At 42.4% G+C, this 14,589-nt stretch overlaps 1 protein-coding gene across 3 annotated transcripts in view; it reads right to left on the bottom strand.

The window, feature by feature from the left end:
* Window positions 1-14,589, bottom strand: part of ARHGAP9 (Rho GTPase activating protein 9) — an 89,116-nt gene that overhangs the window by 42,189 nt on the left and 32,338 nt on the right. For all 3 annotated transcript variants that reach the window (XM_069970372.1, XM_069970373.1, XM_069970375.1), the window contains 3 exons: window positions 5,621-5,761; window positions 2,794-2,904; window positions 1,562-1,623 (listed from right to left, as the gene is read on the bottom strand). In XM_069970372.1, the coding sequence (XP_069826473.1) occupies window positions 1,562-1,623; window positions 2,794-2,904; window positions 5,621-5,761 (314 nt within the window). The remainder of the gene's footprint in view (window positions 1-1,561; window positions 1,624-2,793; window positions 2,905-5,620; window positions 5,762-14,589) is intronic.

Here is a 14,589-nt window from a genome sequence, read left to right as displayed (position 1 = left end):
CCTTTGTCAAAGTCCCTCAGTTACTTACCCTTGTCCATTTTTAGTGCTTTCAACACATCAACCTCAAGAACTATGTACTATTTTAAGGTTATAAATTTTAAAGGACTTATGCCGGATTAGAAAAAAATACATCTACTTAAGCTAAGCTAAATGATTTAGCTTTGCTAAATAAGTGGTCCAAACAATGGAAATCGAAGTTCAATGTTTCCAAATGTAAAATAATGCACTTGGGGAGAAATCCTCTATCTCAGTATCATATTGGCAGTTCTGTGTTGGCAAATACTTCAGAAGAGAAGGATTAAGGGGTAGTGATTTCTGACAGCCTTAAAATGAGTAAGGCTGAGTTCACACTACGTTTTTGCAATCTGATGAGAAAAACGGATGCAATTGTGTGCAACCGTTTTGATCCGTTTTTCCATTGACTTCCATTATTTAAAAAAAATGTATCAAAACAGATCCGTTTTATTTTTACAGACACAAAAATGAGGTCAACCAGGTTTTTGTGTACGCTAAAAAAATGGATCCATTTTGAACATTATACTCAGCCCTTAATTCTGAAACACAACTCAGGGTCCCTATTCTCTACGATTTAACAATCTAACACTAGCCATAGGATAGGAGATACATGCTTTAACTTAAGAATTACCTTTAAAGGGAACCTGTCAACTCATGTACATCACTATAACAGAAGATAGGTGTCTTAATACATTTTTATTCTGGTGTGCGCTGTATTTGTCAGGGAGGGGGGCAACTAACCACAAGTAGTTACAACCTCTCTGCTTTAAAGGGCATGTGTCACCTACATTTTATTTTACCGATTAGAGTTAGATACAAAAACGAGTCATTTATTCTAATCTTATTCTATTTTCTGACTTTATTTTTATTTATTTCACTTTTTGTATGTTGTTATGGGGGCTGCCATATTGCCTGGGCTTAAAAGCATTTAACAGCATTTAGTGACATGCTTTACAGCACAACTCATGAAAACAGACGACAATGGACAGAGTTTGTCCCCTTAAGATGAATGTGAAACATCAATGTGCATACTCTGTGACCTTTGAAAAGGTCATTCCACAGGGAGCTGCTATTGTACTGATGCTATCTACCTACTAGTGTCACATGTAGCTGTAAAGCTGTACAGATCACTTTACAGCAGTCTCATCTTATCACAACAGACACAACAGGAAGTTTAAGCTTAGTTTTGGCCCCATTGGTGAGAATAAAAATCAATAATCTCTAAATAACCGTATATATGCCTGTATACTGCAGAGATTTTTCCACTCCTGTCACTTGGAAATCTAACTTGGGTATTACAGTTTACCCTTGTAGGTACTCCAGTTCAACCTCCTTTGCCCAAGAGTGGAGCTGTTATGAAGAGGAAAATTCTGAACCCTTTTTTTCTAATAATAGACAACCTCTTTGTCTACATCCAGATTTCATCTTCACATATACTCAATGTCATAAACCTCAAGTATAAAATAGTGTATTTCACAACAAGTACTTATGGGCACAATAAATAGAGCAGCCAGGAAATATAACTGTATGGTAATGTGTAACTTACCTCAGCTTCCTTCCACCTTCTGCTATCTTAGTCTTGTTTAACTGGCCTGTCTTTTCGACCTCCTAGACATGAAAAACATACAAAAGAAGGAAAACAAGTTAGGGTACTATTACACGGACCGATAACATAGGTCAACAGCATTTTTGGGGCCAAAGATATTTCAACGAATTTAGGGTAACTTTGGGGTGCTGATTCTGAATATGTCATCAGTTTTGACAGATTGGCTCAAGTTTTTGAGAATTTTCGTGAAATGTGTAAAAAAAAAAAAGACGTAATTTGCTACACGCGCATTAACTTTATTGCTATTGTCATGAATACAATAAATTTTACAAAGTAAATGTTGATTTTAGTTTATTTTAACTAGTTTTAGAAAGTAATCTTCAAAAATGAACAAGACATGAAAAAAAACTTGAGCCAATCTGGCAAAACTGATAGCATATTAAGAATCAGCACCCCAAAAATACCCCAAAATCATTAAAATATTTTGGACACCAGTAAATTTTATTTTTTTTGTTGACCTGTGAATCGGCCGAATCGGCCCAATTCGGCCGATTATCTTTCCGTGTACTAAAGACAACGATCAGCCGATGATCGTTGTCATCGGCTGATCGTTGATATAAGTTCAGACCTATAATCGTCGGGCGCCGACCGTGCACCGCTACGTGTAATAGCGGTGCGCGGCCGACGCTGACGATTAGCAAAGAAGAATACATACCTAATCCATGGTCCAGGGTTCCTCTTCCTCAGAGCTTCTTACCGGGTCCAGTGCGCTCCGGCTTCTCAGCGGCCTGTGTCAGCTGACAGGCCCCTCGGCCAATCACAGGCCGTAACTGCCGCAGCCAGTGATTGGCCGAGCGGCCTGTCAGCAGAGACAAGCCGCTGTGAAGCTGAAGTGCGCGGACCCGGGGAGAAGTTAGGAAGAAGAGGAACCCTGGACCATGGATTAGGTATGTATACAGTTTAAACAAAGGCTGCAAGGACATCGGTAACGAGCCGTGTAATAGGCCCAGTAAACGAGCAACGATCTAGCAGATCGCTGCTCGTTTACAGGTATTATCGGGCCCCCATCGGCCCGTGTAATACCACCCTTATAGCTAAAAAAACAGAACTGACTATATAAACGTCTCTGTTCACAAAACTTTCAAAGCCTATAATGTAAACACTGGATATAACCCCTACAGGTAAGTGGTAAATATAAGAGTGAAATGTATGCTTTCTTACTAAACACTCACATGGGGAGCATCCAGAACCAGGACTGAGGAGAACTTATTGATGTCTGGGTTTAGGTTTGCATTATTAAAATCGTCAAGTATGTGATGTGACAGGTTCCTTCTGTGACTTGGCTGCAAAAAGCGGAAGCAATTTATTAAAATATTGTACACAAATCAACTAAAATATGTAAGAAACTATGGAATATACAAATATGAAATGTACAAACAGTGAAGTTAAAGATCAATAGAAAAACCAGCGTTCATAGGACACAAAAAGATAAAGCTGGCTGTAAAGTGTCTATCTTTGAATTTTTTATTTGGTCATTACATGACACTAGAGATGAGCGAACCGGGTTCGAGTCGATCCGAACCCGAACGATTGGCATTTGATTAGTGGGGGCTGCTGAACTTGGATAAAGCTCTAAGGTTGTCTGGAAAACATGGATACAGCCAATGACTGTATCCATGTTTTCCACATAGCCTTAGGGCTTTATCCAAGTTCAGCAGCCACCGCTAATCAAATGCCGAAAGTTCGGGTTCGGATCGACTCGAGCTTGCTCGAGGTTCGTTCATCTCTACATGACACCCTTATCAAATGTATTTTATCAGGATTTTATTTATTGGAGTAATACAAAGTAGCAAGTAAGTGGGAAGTGTAAAGAAAATAATGAATGGTTTTAATTTTTTTTTTTAAATATTAAAGGAGAAGTCTGGGCAAAGTGCTGGGGAGGGGGAGAATAAAAAAATAATGTGCTCTTACCTTCCCCGCTCCAGCACTTGTGGCCACGTACCGCCGCGCCAGTCCCAAGCTGCTTCGTGGTCTGAGCCAGGACCCGGGTCGTGATGTGTGCGGTCCGCTTGGCCTGTCAGTGGCCATAACGGGGTCCGACCTCGGCCACTGGCAGGCTGCGCAGACAACACATATGATGAACCAGGGACTCGGTTGGCCAGAGTGGCGGTATGCTGCCACCAGTGCCAGTATGACCGTGTTATTTTTTTTATCCTCCCCCTTCCCAACACTTGTTAAAAAAAAATGCTTTGCCCGGAGTTCTCCTTTAAATCTGGTAGCATGCATTTGTTTTCAGGTCCCTATACTCCTATACTTTGATCCCCCTGAATAAAGTCCAGTGTTACCAATCGCCTTCAAAGGTTACCTCATTGGTTTATAGAGTCCATCTGTCTGTCATGTCTTCTCAGTATAACTACAGCTGGTCTGTGAGGCTTCAAGGGTTTGTTAGAGAACATTAGTGATCAAACTCCATCATGAAAATCAAGGAACACCAGACAGATCAGAGATAAAGTTGCAGAGAACTGTAAAGCAGGGTTAGATTGTAAAAAAAAAAAAAAAAAAAAACATCCCAAGCTCAAAACATCTCACATAGTTCAACCTATCATCTGAAAATGGAAGGCGTATGGCTCATCTGTAAACTTACCAAGACATGGCCGTCCACCTAAACTGACAGCCCAGACAAGGACTGACTAGACTGACAGAGAGCACTATCTAGAGGAGTAGCCAAGAGGCCCATGGTCATTGTGGAGGAGCCGCTGAGATCCACAGCTCAATTGGGAGAATCTATCCACAGGATAACTATTATTTATGCACTCCACAAATTTAGCTTTAAAGTGTCACTGTCGTTTGTAAAAACTCTTTGACATGTCAGAGACATTTCAAAAGCTTTGATTGATCTTGGTCTGAATGTTCAGATCCGTAAAAATCGGGAGATCAAGACGGGAAAAAACATTGCGCTTAGCGCTGCCCTCTCCCAGCTCCATGTCACATGATATAAGTCAGTCTCCATAGACTTACATAGGCAATCATAAGGAGCCCGACTGATCAAGTGACACAGAGCCAGGAGAGGACCGCACTTAGCACTTAAGACTGTGCAGTCTTCTCAGCTCGTTCTCCTCATCGGTATGGGTCTGAACACTCAGACCCGGGCCAATCGAAACCATTGACGTGTCTCTATGACACGTCAAAAGTTTTTACTAACGACAGTGACACAAAGGAAGAGTGACAAGAAGTAAGCGATAACATAAGATGTCCTGTTTGCAGTTTGCCACAAGCCACATAGGAGACACAGCAAACACATAGAAGAAGGTGGTCTTGTTAGATGAGGCCAAAGTTAAATGCAAAATGCTGTGTGTGGTAGAAAACTATATACTGTACATCACCCTGAGCACACCATACCTAAGGTGAAACATGGTGGTGGCAGCATCATGCAGTGGGAAGCTGGTCAGAGTTGATGGTAAGATGAATGGAGCTAAATACAGGTCAATCCAGAAGTAGAAACCTGTTAGAGGCTGTAAAAGACTTGAGACTAGGAGAGAGGTCCACCTTCCAGCAGGACAACAACTCTAAACATACAGCCAGGCCTGCAATGGCATGGTTTAAATCAAAGCATATTAAACTGGCCCAAAGTCCACATCTAAATCCCTTTGAGAATCTGTGGCAAGACTTGAAAATTGCTGTTCAGTATCTCTCCATCTGACTGAGTTATTTTGCAAAAAAGAATGGGCAAAGATTTGAGCGTCTTGATGTGCAAAGCTGGTAGAGACATATGCCAAAAGACCAGCAGCTGTAATTGCAGCAAAAGGTACATAGAATTGACTTCAGGGGGCTGAATACAAATGCACTACTCGCCATTAGAATTTTCTATTCTTTCTTCTATTATGTCACAATAACTTGCTACTTTTGTATTGGCCCATCACATAAAATCCAGATAATATACATTTAGGTTTGTGAGTGTAACATGAAAAAATTTGGAAAAGTTCACAAGGCACTGTATGTGCAAAATTCAAAGTCAATAAGCATACACATATACAATTTAACTATAATTTCCACGTTTACCCTTGGTCTTTGTGAATGGGAGAGGACCATAGACCTGGTGTAGCTGAGTCTTGGCTTCTCTCCATCACTGCTGGGGCTGCATAAGCTACTGCAGGAAGAGGACAAACTGCTGTCGATACTGTGGTCCTTAGAGTCACTAATCTGTAATATATAAAATACAGAAACAAAGCGGTAATGTAATATACTACATATAACAATATAAGAAAAGCCACCTACTGTAGGTGATAATGGGTGGTTATTGTAGGAACCAGCTGAACTACTTTTTAGTTTCAGTGATAAGGTTACAGTATTGAGTGAAAAACGTGAATAAGGTCAGACAGAACTACTGGGATCACATAACCAGAGTTTCTTTGCTCCAGGGCGTAAATAAAATAATATCATGGGTTTATGTATATTTCCCAGTGAACCTGGATACAAAACTATCCCTGTTTTTCAATGTTTATTGTTTTATTAACTTCTATATGTTCTGTAAATTCTGTTAAAATTTAAAAATACCCAACAGCTTTGTGTCACCCAGTCATTTGCCACTTTGCACTGTGGGTTTTCTATTTTTCAAATGACAGTGATCTGCTAGTTTAGTATGGCATGTTTTTTTGCTACTATTATTAGTGAGAACAATTCCATATACCATGCAATATGAGCCCTAAAACTTACCATAATTTCATTAGCACGGCAAAGTTATGGTGACGTTCACACAACTTTGTTCTGGTGGCAATATGAGGGGGAACTGATAGCCTAAGGGTCCTATTAGACATCCTGATCATAAAGTGTAAACTGAGAAATTAGGCCACAATCAAGCAGCAAGAGCTGCACGGACATCGTTAGCGATGTCTGTGCAGCCCCTGCCTTTATTGTAAAAGAATAAAGTGGTAATCGGCCTAATTCAGCAATAATTGCTCCGTGTAATAGGGTCCTTACATCTGTAACAGATGGCAGTCAATTTAACAGATCGGGCAGGGACAGCTAGTGGTTTTGCTCACTGGTGTCACCTACCCGTGTCTGCCTGCCAAATTTCTTTTAAGCTTTGACCATTGCCAATGGGGGACCTATACTAACTTTTCAGTCAGTATAATGAACAGCAAACAGTTTATATTTTTCTGGACTTTTCCTCAGTGTAACATAATTCCATTCTCAATGGGCTTGTGGGTGTTTTTCAACAGAGTAGAAGGAGTAGCAAAGTAGTAGAGTTGCAAAGGTCAAGGTGCAGCTCAGATCTATTTATGATGGTTAACAACTTGACTTGTGTAAATGTCTTAGGTGCATGCGATTAGGAAACAAGATAGTGACGTCAGAAAATACTATGTAAATGTGCGTCCATGGGTAAAAATAGCCTCTCAGTCTGATAAGCTTATTATAACGATGAGATAAAGCAGCAGTATTGATGCATTTTGCATGCATATTCCAGTGTCATGTGACCATTATATAATCAGTAAGATTGAGAGGAGTAAAGGAAAGCTGCTTTAGGTTATGTTCCCACAATGTAAAAACAAAGGCAAATAGTGTCCGTTGTTGCAAAACAACGACCGTTATCAAAGCGACTCTGTACCCACTTTGTAACCCCCAAACTACTTACCTTCTTTTAGCTGATAAGAAGTTCTTTTTCCTGGTATGTTTATCCATGCTGGTGTTGCTTTCTATAGGATTTGGGCTGTAGCCGTGCCAAAGAGGCGTGGCCTAGAGCGATTGTGCCCTAGGCCAGCGCCGCCTGTGTGGTGTGATTATCCATCTCCCCCTGCCTCACGATCCGCCCTCTGTCCGACCGCACATTATCAGCAGTCATTGCGCATGCGCCGCCTCCTGACCCTCCCGACGCGGCTGCAATGACGTAGCCGGGTCCGCGCCGCCTCTCTGGTGTCCTCACAATGCTGCCCCCGCCCTGTGTTTGTGATGCGCCCGGCCTTTCCCTGCCTCTCCTGCCTCCTGCGCCGCCTCGCCAACCCCCCCCCCCGCATACCATTGTGCTGCCCGCTCCCTGAATCAGCTGGTCCTCTTCTCCGCACATGTGCCGTTGCGCTAAGACCCCGCGTACGCGCAGTGACGCACAAAGCCGGTAGCGTCACTGCGCATGCGTGGGATGCACTGGTGGGCTGTCAGGAGGCGGCACATGCGTAATGACTGCTAATACTGTGTGCGGGTGGACAGGGAGCGGATCAGGAGGCAAGGGAAGATGGATAACCACACCACACAGGCGGCGCTGGCCTAGGGCACGATCGCTCTAGGCCACGCCTCTTTGGCACGGCTACAGCCCGAATAAAGTATGAATTTTGGCCTCTGGAAAGCGACACCAGAAAAGAACTTCTTATCAGCTAAAAGAAGGTATAAGTAGCTGGGTCAAAAAGTGGGTACAGAGTCGCTTTAATGATCACGATTTTTCATGACATTTCATGATAAACATCTGAAGCAAAATCCACAAGTGTTAGATGCAGATTATCCTGTAAATTTATTGCAAATTTACCCTTGCTACAATGAAAATTTACACATCTGCAACAGAAGGAGGAGGCTGCGGATCTGAAAATTTACATGCAGAAAATGTCTGCAGCATGTGGATGAGATTTACAAAATGTCCATTTAGCTGCTTCTGAAGTGTTACCAAAGACAACCAGCATTGTGAATACAGTTCTGTTATATTATAAAGACTGTAACTCAGGAATAAAGGAAACTGACACCTCCTATGTATAGTGGTGGATTAAGTGTATCATAGGCCCCGGCTGTACAAAAAGGTTGCCCCCCCCATTCCCCCCCCCCCCACACACACACACACACACAAAAACTTTTGTAACCATGGCAGCACTAAAGTGGCGTTCACAGTACAGGATATGTTATAGTTTAAAGGACAATTCCGGGCAGGGGGAATTTTTGCAGAACTATCAGCATGGGGGAGGATGAAAGAAATAACATGCTCTTACCTCCACCGACTCCAGCGCTTGTGGGTGTGTTCTGTCGCTCCAGTCTGCCGGGCCCCATTCACTTTCTGGTCTGAGTGGGGACCAGGGATGTGACGTCCCCGTCCCGCTCATCAAGACAGCAGCCTTAGTGAGGTCCCACCTCAGCCGCTGACTGGCTAAGCGGGCCTCGAATATATCACGTCCCAGGTCCTCTTTAACCTGGAAGCGGTCGGGGACCGGGGGACTGGAGTGGAGGTAAGAGCATGTTATTTCTTTTATCCTCCCTGGCAGTTCTGCAAAGAATCGCCCTGTCCGGAATGGTCCTTTAAAGTGTACCTATAATGTTTTATTGTGCACAATACTGATTTTAAAAAAATTTCATTTTGAATTTTGCTCCTATATACCTTAACGGTGGTGCCAATATCCCCGCTGCTCATAACTGCATTATGAGATGTAGCTTCCTGCTCTATCATCATAGAACCTATATCTGGTGCAAGATCCTGCACCGCAGAATATTATGCTGGGTCTCACTCTGGAGCCGTCAGTGCAGATGGAGAAGGAAGCTTCATCTTCTAATGCACAGCTACAAGCAGCGGGGATAATGGCACCTCTGTTAAGGTATTTAGGCCCCAAATTAAAAACAGAAAAACTTTAGAAAAATGACTATTGTGCACCGGTGGTGCCCGATCTATGTCCATAAAATTACAGGAACATGTTAAATAATTCAGACATTTTAACCTCCAGCCACACTAATTTTGTTTACTTGGTTTGTTTTCTTTTTTTTTTTTTTTTTATTTCTAAGACCCTCATTGACCCTCATCACCTTGCAATCCCCTGACCACAAATCAGTAACCTTACCACCCCAGACTGGTCATCCTGCCCTCCTCCCCCTGATTATTCATTCTACTCCCTTCCCCTCGACTAGTCAGCCTGCACCCCAGACTGGTCATCTGACCTCCTCACTTCACACTTTTCAACTTTTTTCCCCCCCCCCCCCCCCCACCCCAGACTGGTTCACCCTGCCCCCCTCCTTCCTCACCCCAGACTGGTCACCCTGTGAGAGCCCTGCTTATCACTTATCACAGCGGAGGGGACAGAAGGGGCACTGTGAGGAAGAGGGGAGTCATGCATCATCAGTATTACAACTATGCCTCCGTAAAACTGTGACCAGACATAAGAAGGTAATTTTATCAGTAATAACCGGATGGACAGCGTGATCAAGGTTAACATGCTAATGTAAGTGTACTAAGCAATTTAAGCGTGCATGTGGTTTTCTGTGTGCATAGGTGTCAGTTTCCTTTAATAAAAGGTAAGTAATAAAGTGTATTTATACAGTTACTCAACTATTTATGTTGGTTATCGGTATAGAAACTTAAATAAAACAAAAGGTGTGAAAAGCCTGATGTAACTTTCAGGCCATATACTCTATTTTACTAGGACTCAAGTGCACAGCAGACTGCATACCACTGGAAGTGAATTGGGCCCAGTGCTATCCCCTAGAGAGTACATTGTTATCCCAAGTGACTGACTGCTAGAATAATAATAATAATATTTATTTTATAGCGCCAACAGATTCCACAGCACTATGATCTCACCAACTTAAATAGTTCTGATGGTGTAATTGAGTCCATCAGGGATGTGCTGTTTTGCTTATAGCAGTATTTCCTTGTGACACTTTCTACTTGACTGGGTGTTCAGAAATTGTGCAGGACTGCCATTGCTAGCATAATGTGAGTGTACAGTATGTGAATGATAACCAAAAAGATTAGTTGCTTTGGGAATCAGCAACCATTTTCCCTTTTCCTTCATGTCTTGTAAATGTTCTAATGCGCTGTTTAGCATTAAAAAAAAATATTCTAATTTCACTATTTACAAGGTGTTCATTACATATTCACATTTCCAAGGGTAATGAATCATATTAAAGAGAACCAATCACCTGAAAAATCGATATGAGGCCAATAATATGTGCTATTACACCCTCCAACACTTTCCACACATGTATCTATAGCAGCTGCCCCTGCCCCACACCCCCCAAAATCATACTTTGATCTTGTCCCCGCCATATGCAAATTCCAGTAAGGTAGTCATGTGGGCGTTTCATCATTCCAAGTAGTCACATTCAGGCCGAGTAGTCACAGCCTCGGGGGGCGGGGTTTGGCTGTAATCACGCCTCTATGGGCGTCATACACAGCCCCTGTCACTGCATCATCATAGGGGGCGGGGCTGGGACTGTGTGCTGAGATCCAAAGCACAGCAGCTCCCTATTCCCCTGCACTTTATATGTGTGACCTGTCCTCACACACAGGCAGCTGCTGCTGCACACAGCCTCCCGGAATGGATGGTTCCACACCAGCAGCAGCCAGCACATAAACCAAAGCGCTGTTATACCTGTGATGCTGGCTGCAGAATCATCCAGGGAGGCCCTTATGCCCCCTCCCTCTCCTCCAGCAGTTACAGTGTGTGGCCCCCTCCTCTCTCTCCCGTGTGCTTCTGGTGCCGCTCCGTCTCTTATGCTGTCAGAGAGGGAGATGAGAGATAAGGAGTGCAGCACCGACGGCAGGAGGAGGAAAGGAGCGGAGAGGAGAGGAGGGAGGGGGGCCGCTGCTGTCACGGGGAGATGGAGTCACACAGAGAACAGGGAGAGAAAGGAGGGGGAGGGGTGAAAACGGCGTCAGTGAATGATTCTGCAGCCAGCAGCTGGTGTAGAACCATCCATTCCGGGAGGCTGTGTGCAGCAGCTGCTGCCTGTGTGTGAGGACAGGTCACACATATACAGTGCAGGGGGATAGGCAGCCACTATGCTGTATCTTAGTTACACAGTCCCAGCCCCGCCCCCTATGATGATGCAGTAACAGGGGCTGTGTATGATGCCCACAGAGGCGTGATTACAGCCAAACCCAGCCCCCCGAGGCCGTGACTACTCGGCCTGAATGTGACTACTTAGAATGATGAACCGCCCACATGACTACCTTACTGGAATTTGCATACAGCGGGGACAAGATCAAAGTATAATTTTGGGGTGTGAGGGGCGGGGGCAGCTGCTATAGATACAAGTGTGGAAAGTGTTTTAGAGGGTGTATAAGAACATATTATTGCCTTCATATCGATTTTTTTGGTGATTGGTTCCCTTTAACCCTTGTACAGCACATAAGGATTTGTAGCACTGAGCTAGATAGACAATTCTGCAGGCTTAAGAACACAACATAATAGAACCACAGTTTCTCTATCTTTGGTCGTGTGACTAAGATAATTTCCTGTTTAACTAACAAAAGACAATGAGTTGAAGAGGTTGTATGGTGCAGAGCGAACACTTTCTGTACTACATAACACAAAGAAAACATGGCCCCTGGATACATTCGGTAAAGTAAGATTTTGTATCCTGTGCTTTTAAATTACAGTGGTACCTTGGGTTAAGAGCACACAGTTTTTCAAAATTGTGACTTGGTTTAAGAGCATTGCTTTGGTTTAAGAGCTCCCTGTACTGGGTGGGAGCGCGAGTGGAGGAGGGGTATGGTCTGCATAGCATGGTCTACAGCACTGTACTCTGACCCAGGAAGTCTCCCTCACCTTCCAAATCATAGCAGATCTCCTTCAGGCTGGGGCTTACATCAGTGGACAGGACTGTGGAGGTAATCTCTCTATAGCTGTAACCCCTCTCTCCCCAGACAGAGAGTGCTACATGTATGTGCCCACATATGTCCTGCTCATTCCTTCATGCTCCCTGAAGTCTCTGTCCGCCCTTGTTTCCCATCCTTGTACAGTAACTTATAATATCACATATTCTGCTGTTTCTGAATGTTTGTTTCATTTGTTTTACATGTTATTCAGAATAATAAATCATTATTTTTGGGGTGTGGAGCCAATTGTCTGCATTTCTATGATTTCTTATGGGAAAATTTGCTTTGGTTTAAGAGTGATTTGGATTACAAGCGCGGCCCCGGAACGAATTATGCTCGTAATCCAAGGCACCACTGTATTTTGATAAGATAAACTAAAAAACTAAATATCTAAATCAACAGGGGATGTGATATAAAACATATTTGCAATTTACATTCATTGTTATATTTTTTAGTTATCATGCTTTATAACAAAGCTATACTTACTTGTATCCAGTCTCTTGAAGGCAGCTTTTTAGTCTTGTGCTGGCTGGAAAAAAGAGACCAAACACAGGAAGTCCCGGCCAGTACAGACAGTCACGGCTCAATGTTTTTTTTCCATCAGGCCAGTGCATTGGTCTTTTTTTTTAACCAACACAAAACTAAAAAGCTGCCTTTAGGAGACTGAACCTGGATACAAGTAAGTACAGCTTTGTTTTACAGCATGATAACTAAAAATAGTCAATATTGATGTTGATTGCAGGGAAAGGAGAGGTTCAGAGTGCACTGACCTTAGTGACAATATGTGTCACCAGGTCTGGTAAGCAGTAAATCCCTGTTAATGTTTATTGCATATGTTTATTGCAAAGAAAGTTTGAAAATTGAAAACATTGACTGTTGTAAAGACACCAGAACTTCTTGGGTTTTCCAATTGCATATGACAGTTACATGTTCTTGCTCTACCCTGCTATTCTCTGAAATTCTGCCAGACTACGGTCATTACATAAGATACAACAGTTCATTTTGTTGGCTACAACTGAAAAAATACTGTTCTCTGGGCTCTATAGCATGTGACATGGAAACAATTGCACAATTTATCATATTCAGGGTATAACCCGTGGAGCCTGTATACTGTATACCTTTAAATACTACAAAGGTATGATGGTAAAAAAAAAAAAAGAATTCACTGATCGCAAGCATATTTCCATCAAACTATCAACAGGTGACACCGTATTAAACATACCTGAGAAATGTCATCCAAAGTGACAGCCATATTGGCAATTAAAGAGTTTAGAATTTAAAGTGTCACTGTAATTATAACTTTCAAAATCTAAATCAACTGTAGTTGTGAAATAACGCAAGTTTGTAATTTACATTCTTTTTTTTTTTCCCGTTATAATGCTATAAAACAAAGCTGAACTTACCAGAAATCCAGGTCCAGTCTCCTGAAGGCAGATTTTCTGACTTGTGCTGGTTAAAAAAAAAGAGACTAAACACAGGAATTCCGGCCAGTACAGAGAGTCACGGCTCAATGTGTCCATCAACAACATGACTGTCTTCTCTCTGTGAGTGCTCAGATAGCCTGGGAAACACAGGACTTCCTGCGTTTAGACTCTTTGATGAGTCAGAACATAGGAAGTGCCGTGTTTTCCATGAGAACTTAAAAAAATGAATGTAAATAGCAAACTTGCTTTATATCACATTGATTTAGATTTTGAAAGTTATTATGACAGAAACACTTTAAATGATGTGTGCAGCATACATTATACGTCCCTTTAATTTAGCAATGGTGATCATAAAACACTTAGGGTAAGTTAAAAGGGTATTCCAACCAACAACAGTTATAACGTATTCACAGGCTCTAATGACTAGTTCTCTGCCACCTATGGAGATGTACTATATGAAACAACAGCGCACATGCCTGACTGCAGCTCCATACAACTGTAGTCTCCCATTCTTGTAATCACTGGGGGTCCCAGCAATCATACCACTACTTTTTATATATATAGTAACCTGGTTCTATAGAATGCATTTCCATTGGGCCTCCTATCTTGTGTACAATAAGGCTCACCGGATGCAAAAAAAAATGTATTTATGGATTCTGGGACAAGACAAGAGCGCCACATGGAAACAATAATATAACTCAATGAGTTATTCCGATCTTACACATTTGTGGTATAGCAATGCATGCGATGGACCACTACATCAGACAGGTCAGAAGGACAATGTTCTGAAGTTAGGGGCAGGTCCCAAAGGTGGGACCCACATATCAGACATTTATAGCATAAACATATGCTATGGGAATACCCCTTTCAGAGTGCACAAGCTACATACATTGGATGATGCCCTGTCCATTTTTTTCTGTTAAACTCTACCCCTAAATATTGTATTGGCATACAGTATGGAAAATAACATAACAGCATTTTTTACCGTTACCTCAAAATATACTATACTGTGCCAAAAACTAAAGGCAAATAACAGTTTCATA

The sequence above is a fragment of the Dendropsophus ebraccatus genome, chromosome 5 (genome assembly GCF_027789765.1).
Source record: "Dendropsophus ebraccatus isolate aDenEbr1 chromosome 5, aDenEbr1.pat, whole genome shotgun sequence".
NCBI classification, from domain to species: domain Eukaryota; kingdom Metazoa; phylum Chordata; class Amphibia; order Anura; family Hylidae; genus Dendropsophus; species Dendropsophus ebraccatus.
The sequence above is the reverse complement of the archived record's forward strand: the minus strand, read 5'-3'. Positions and strand labels throughout refer to the sequence as shown.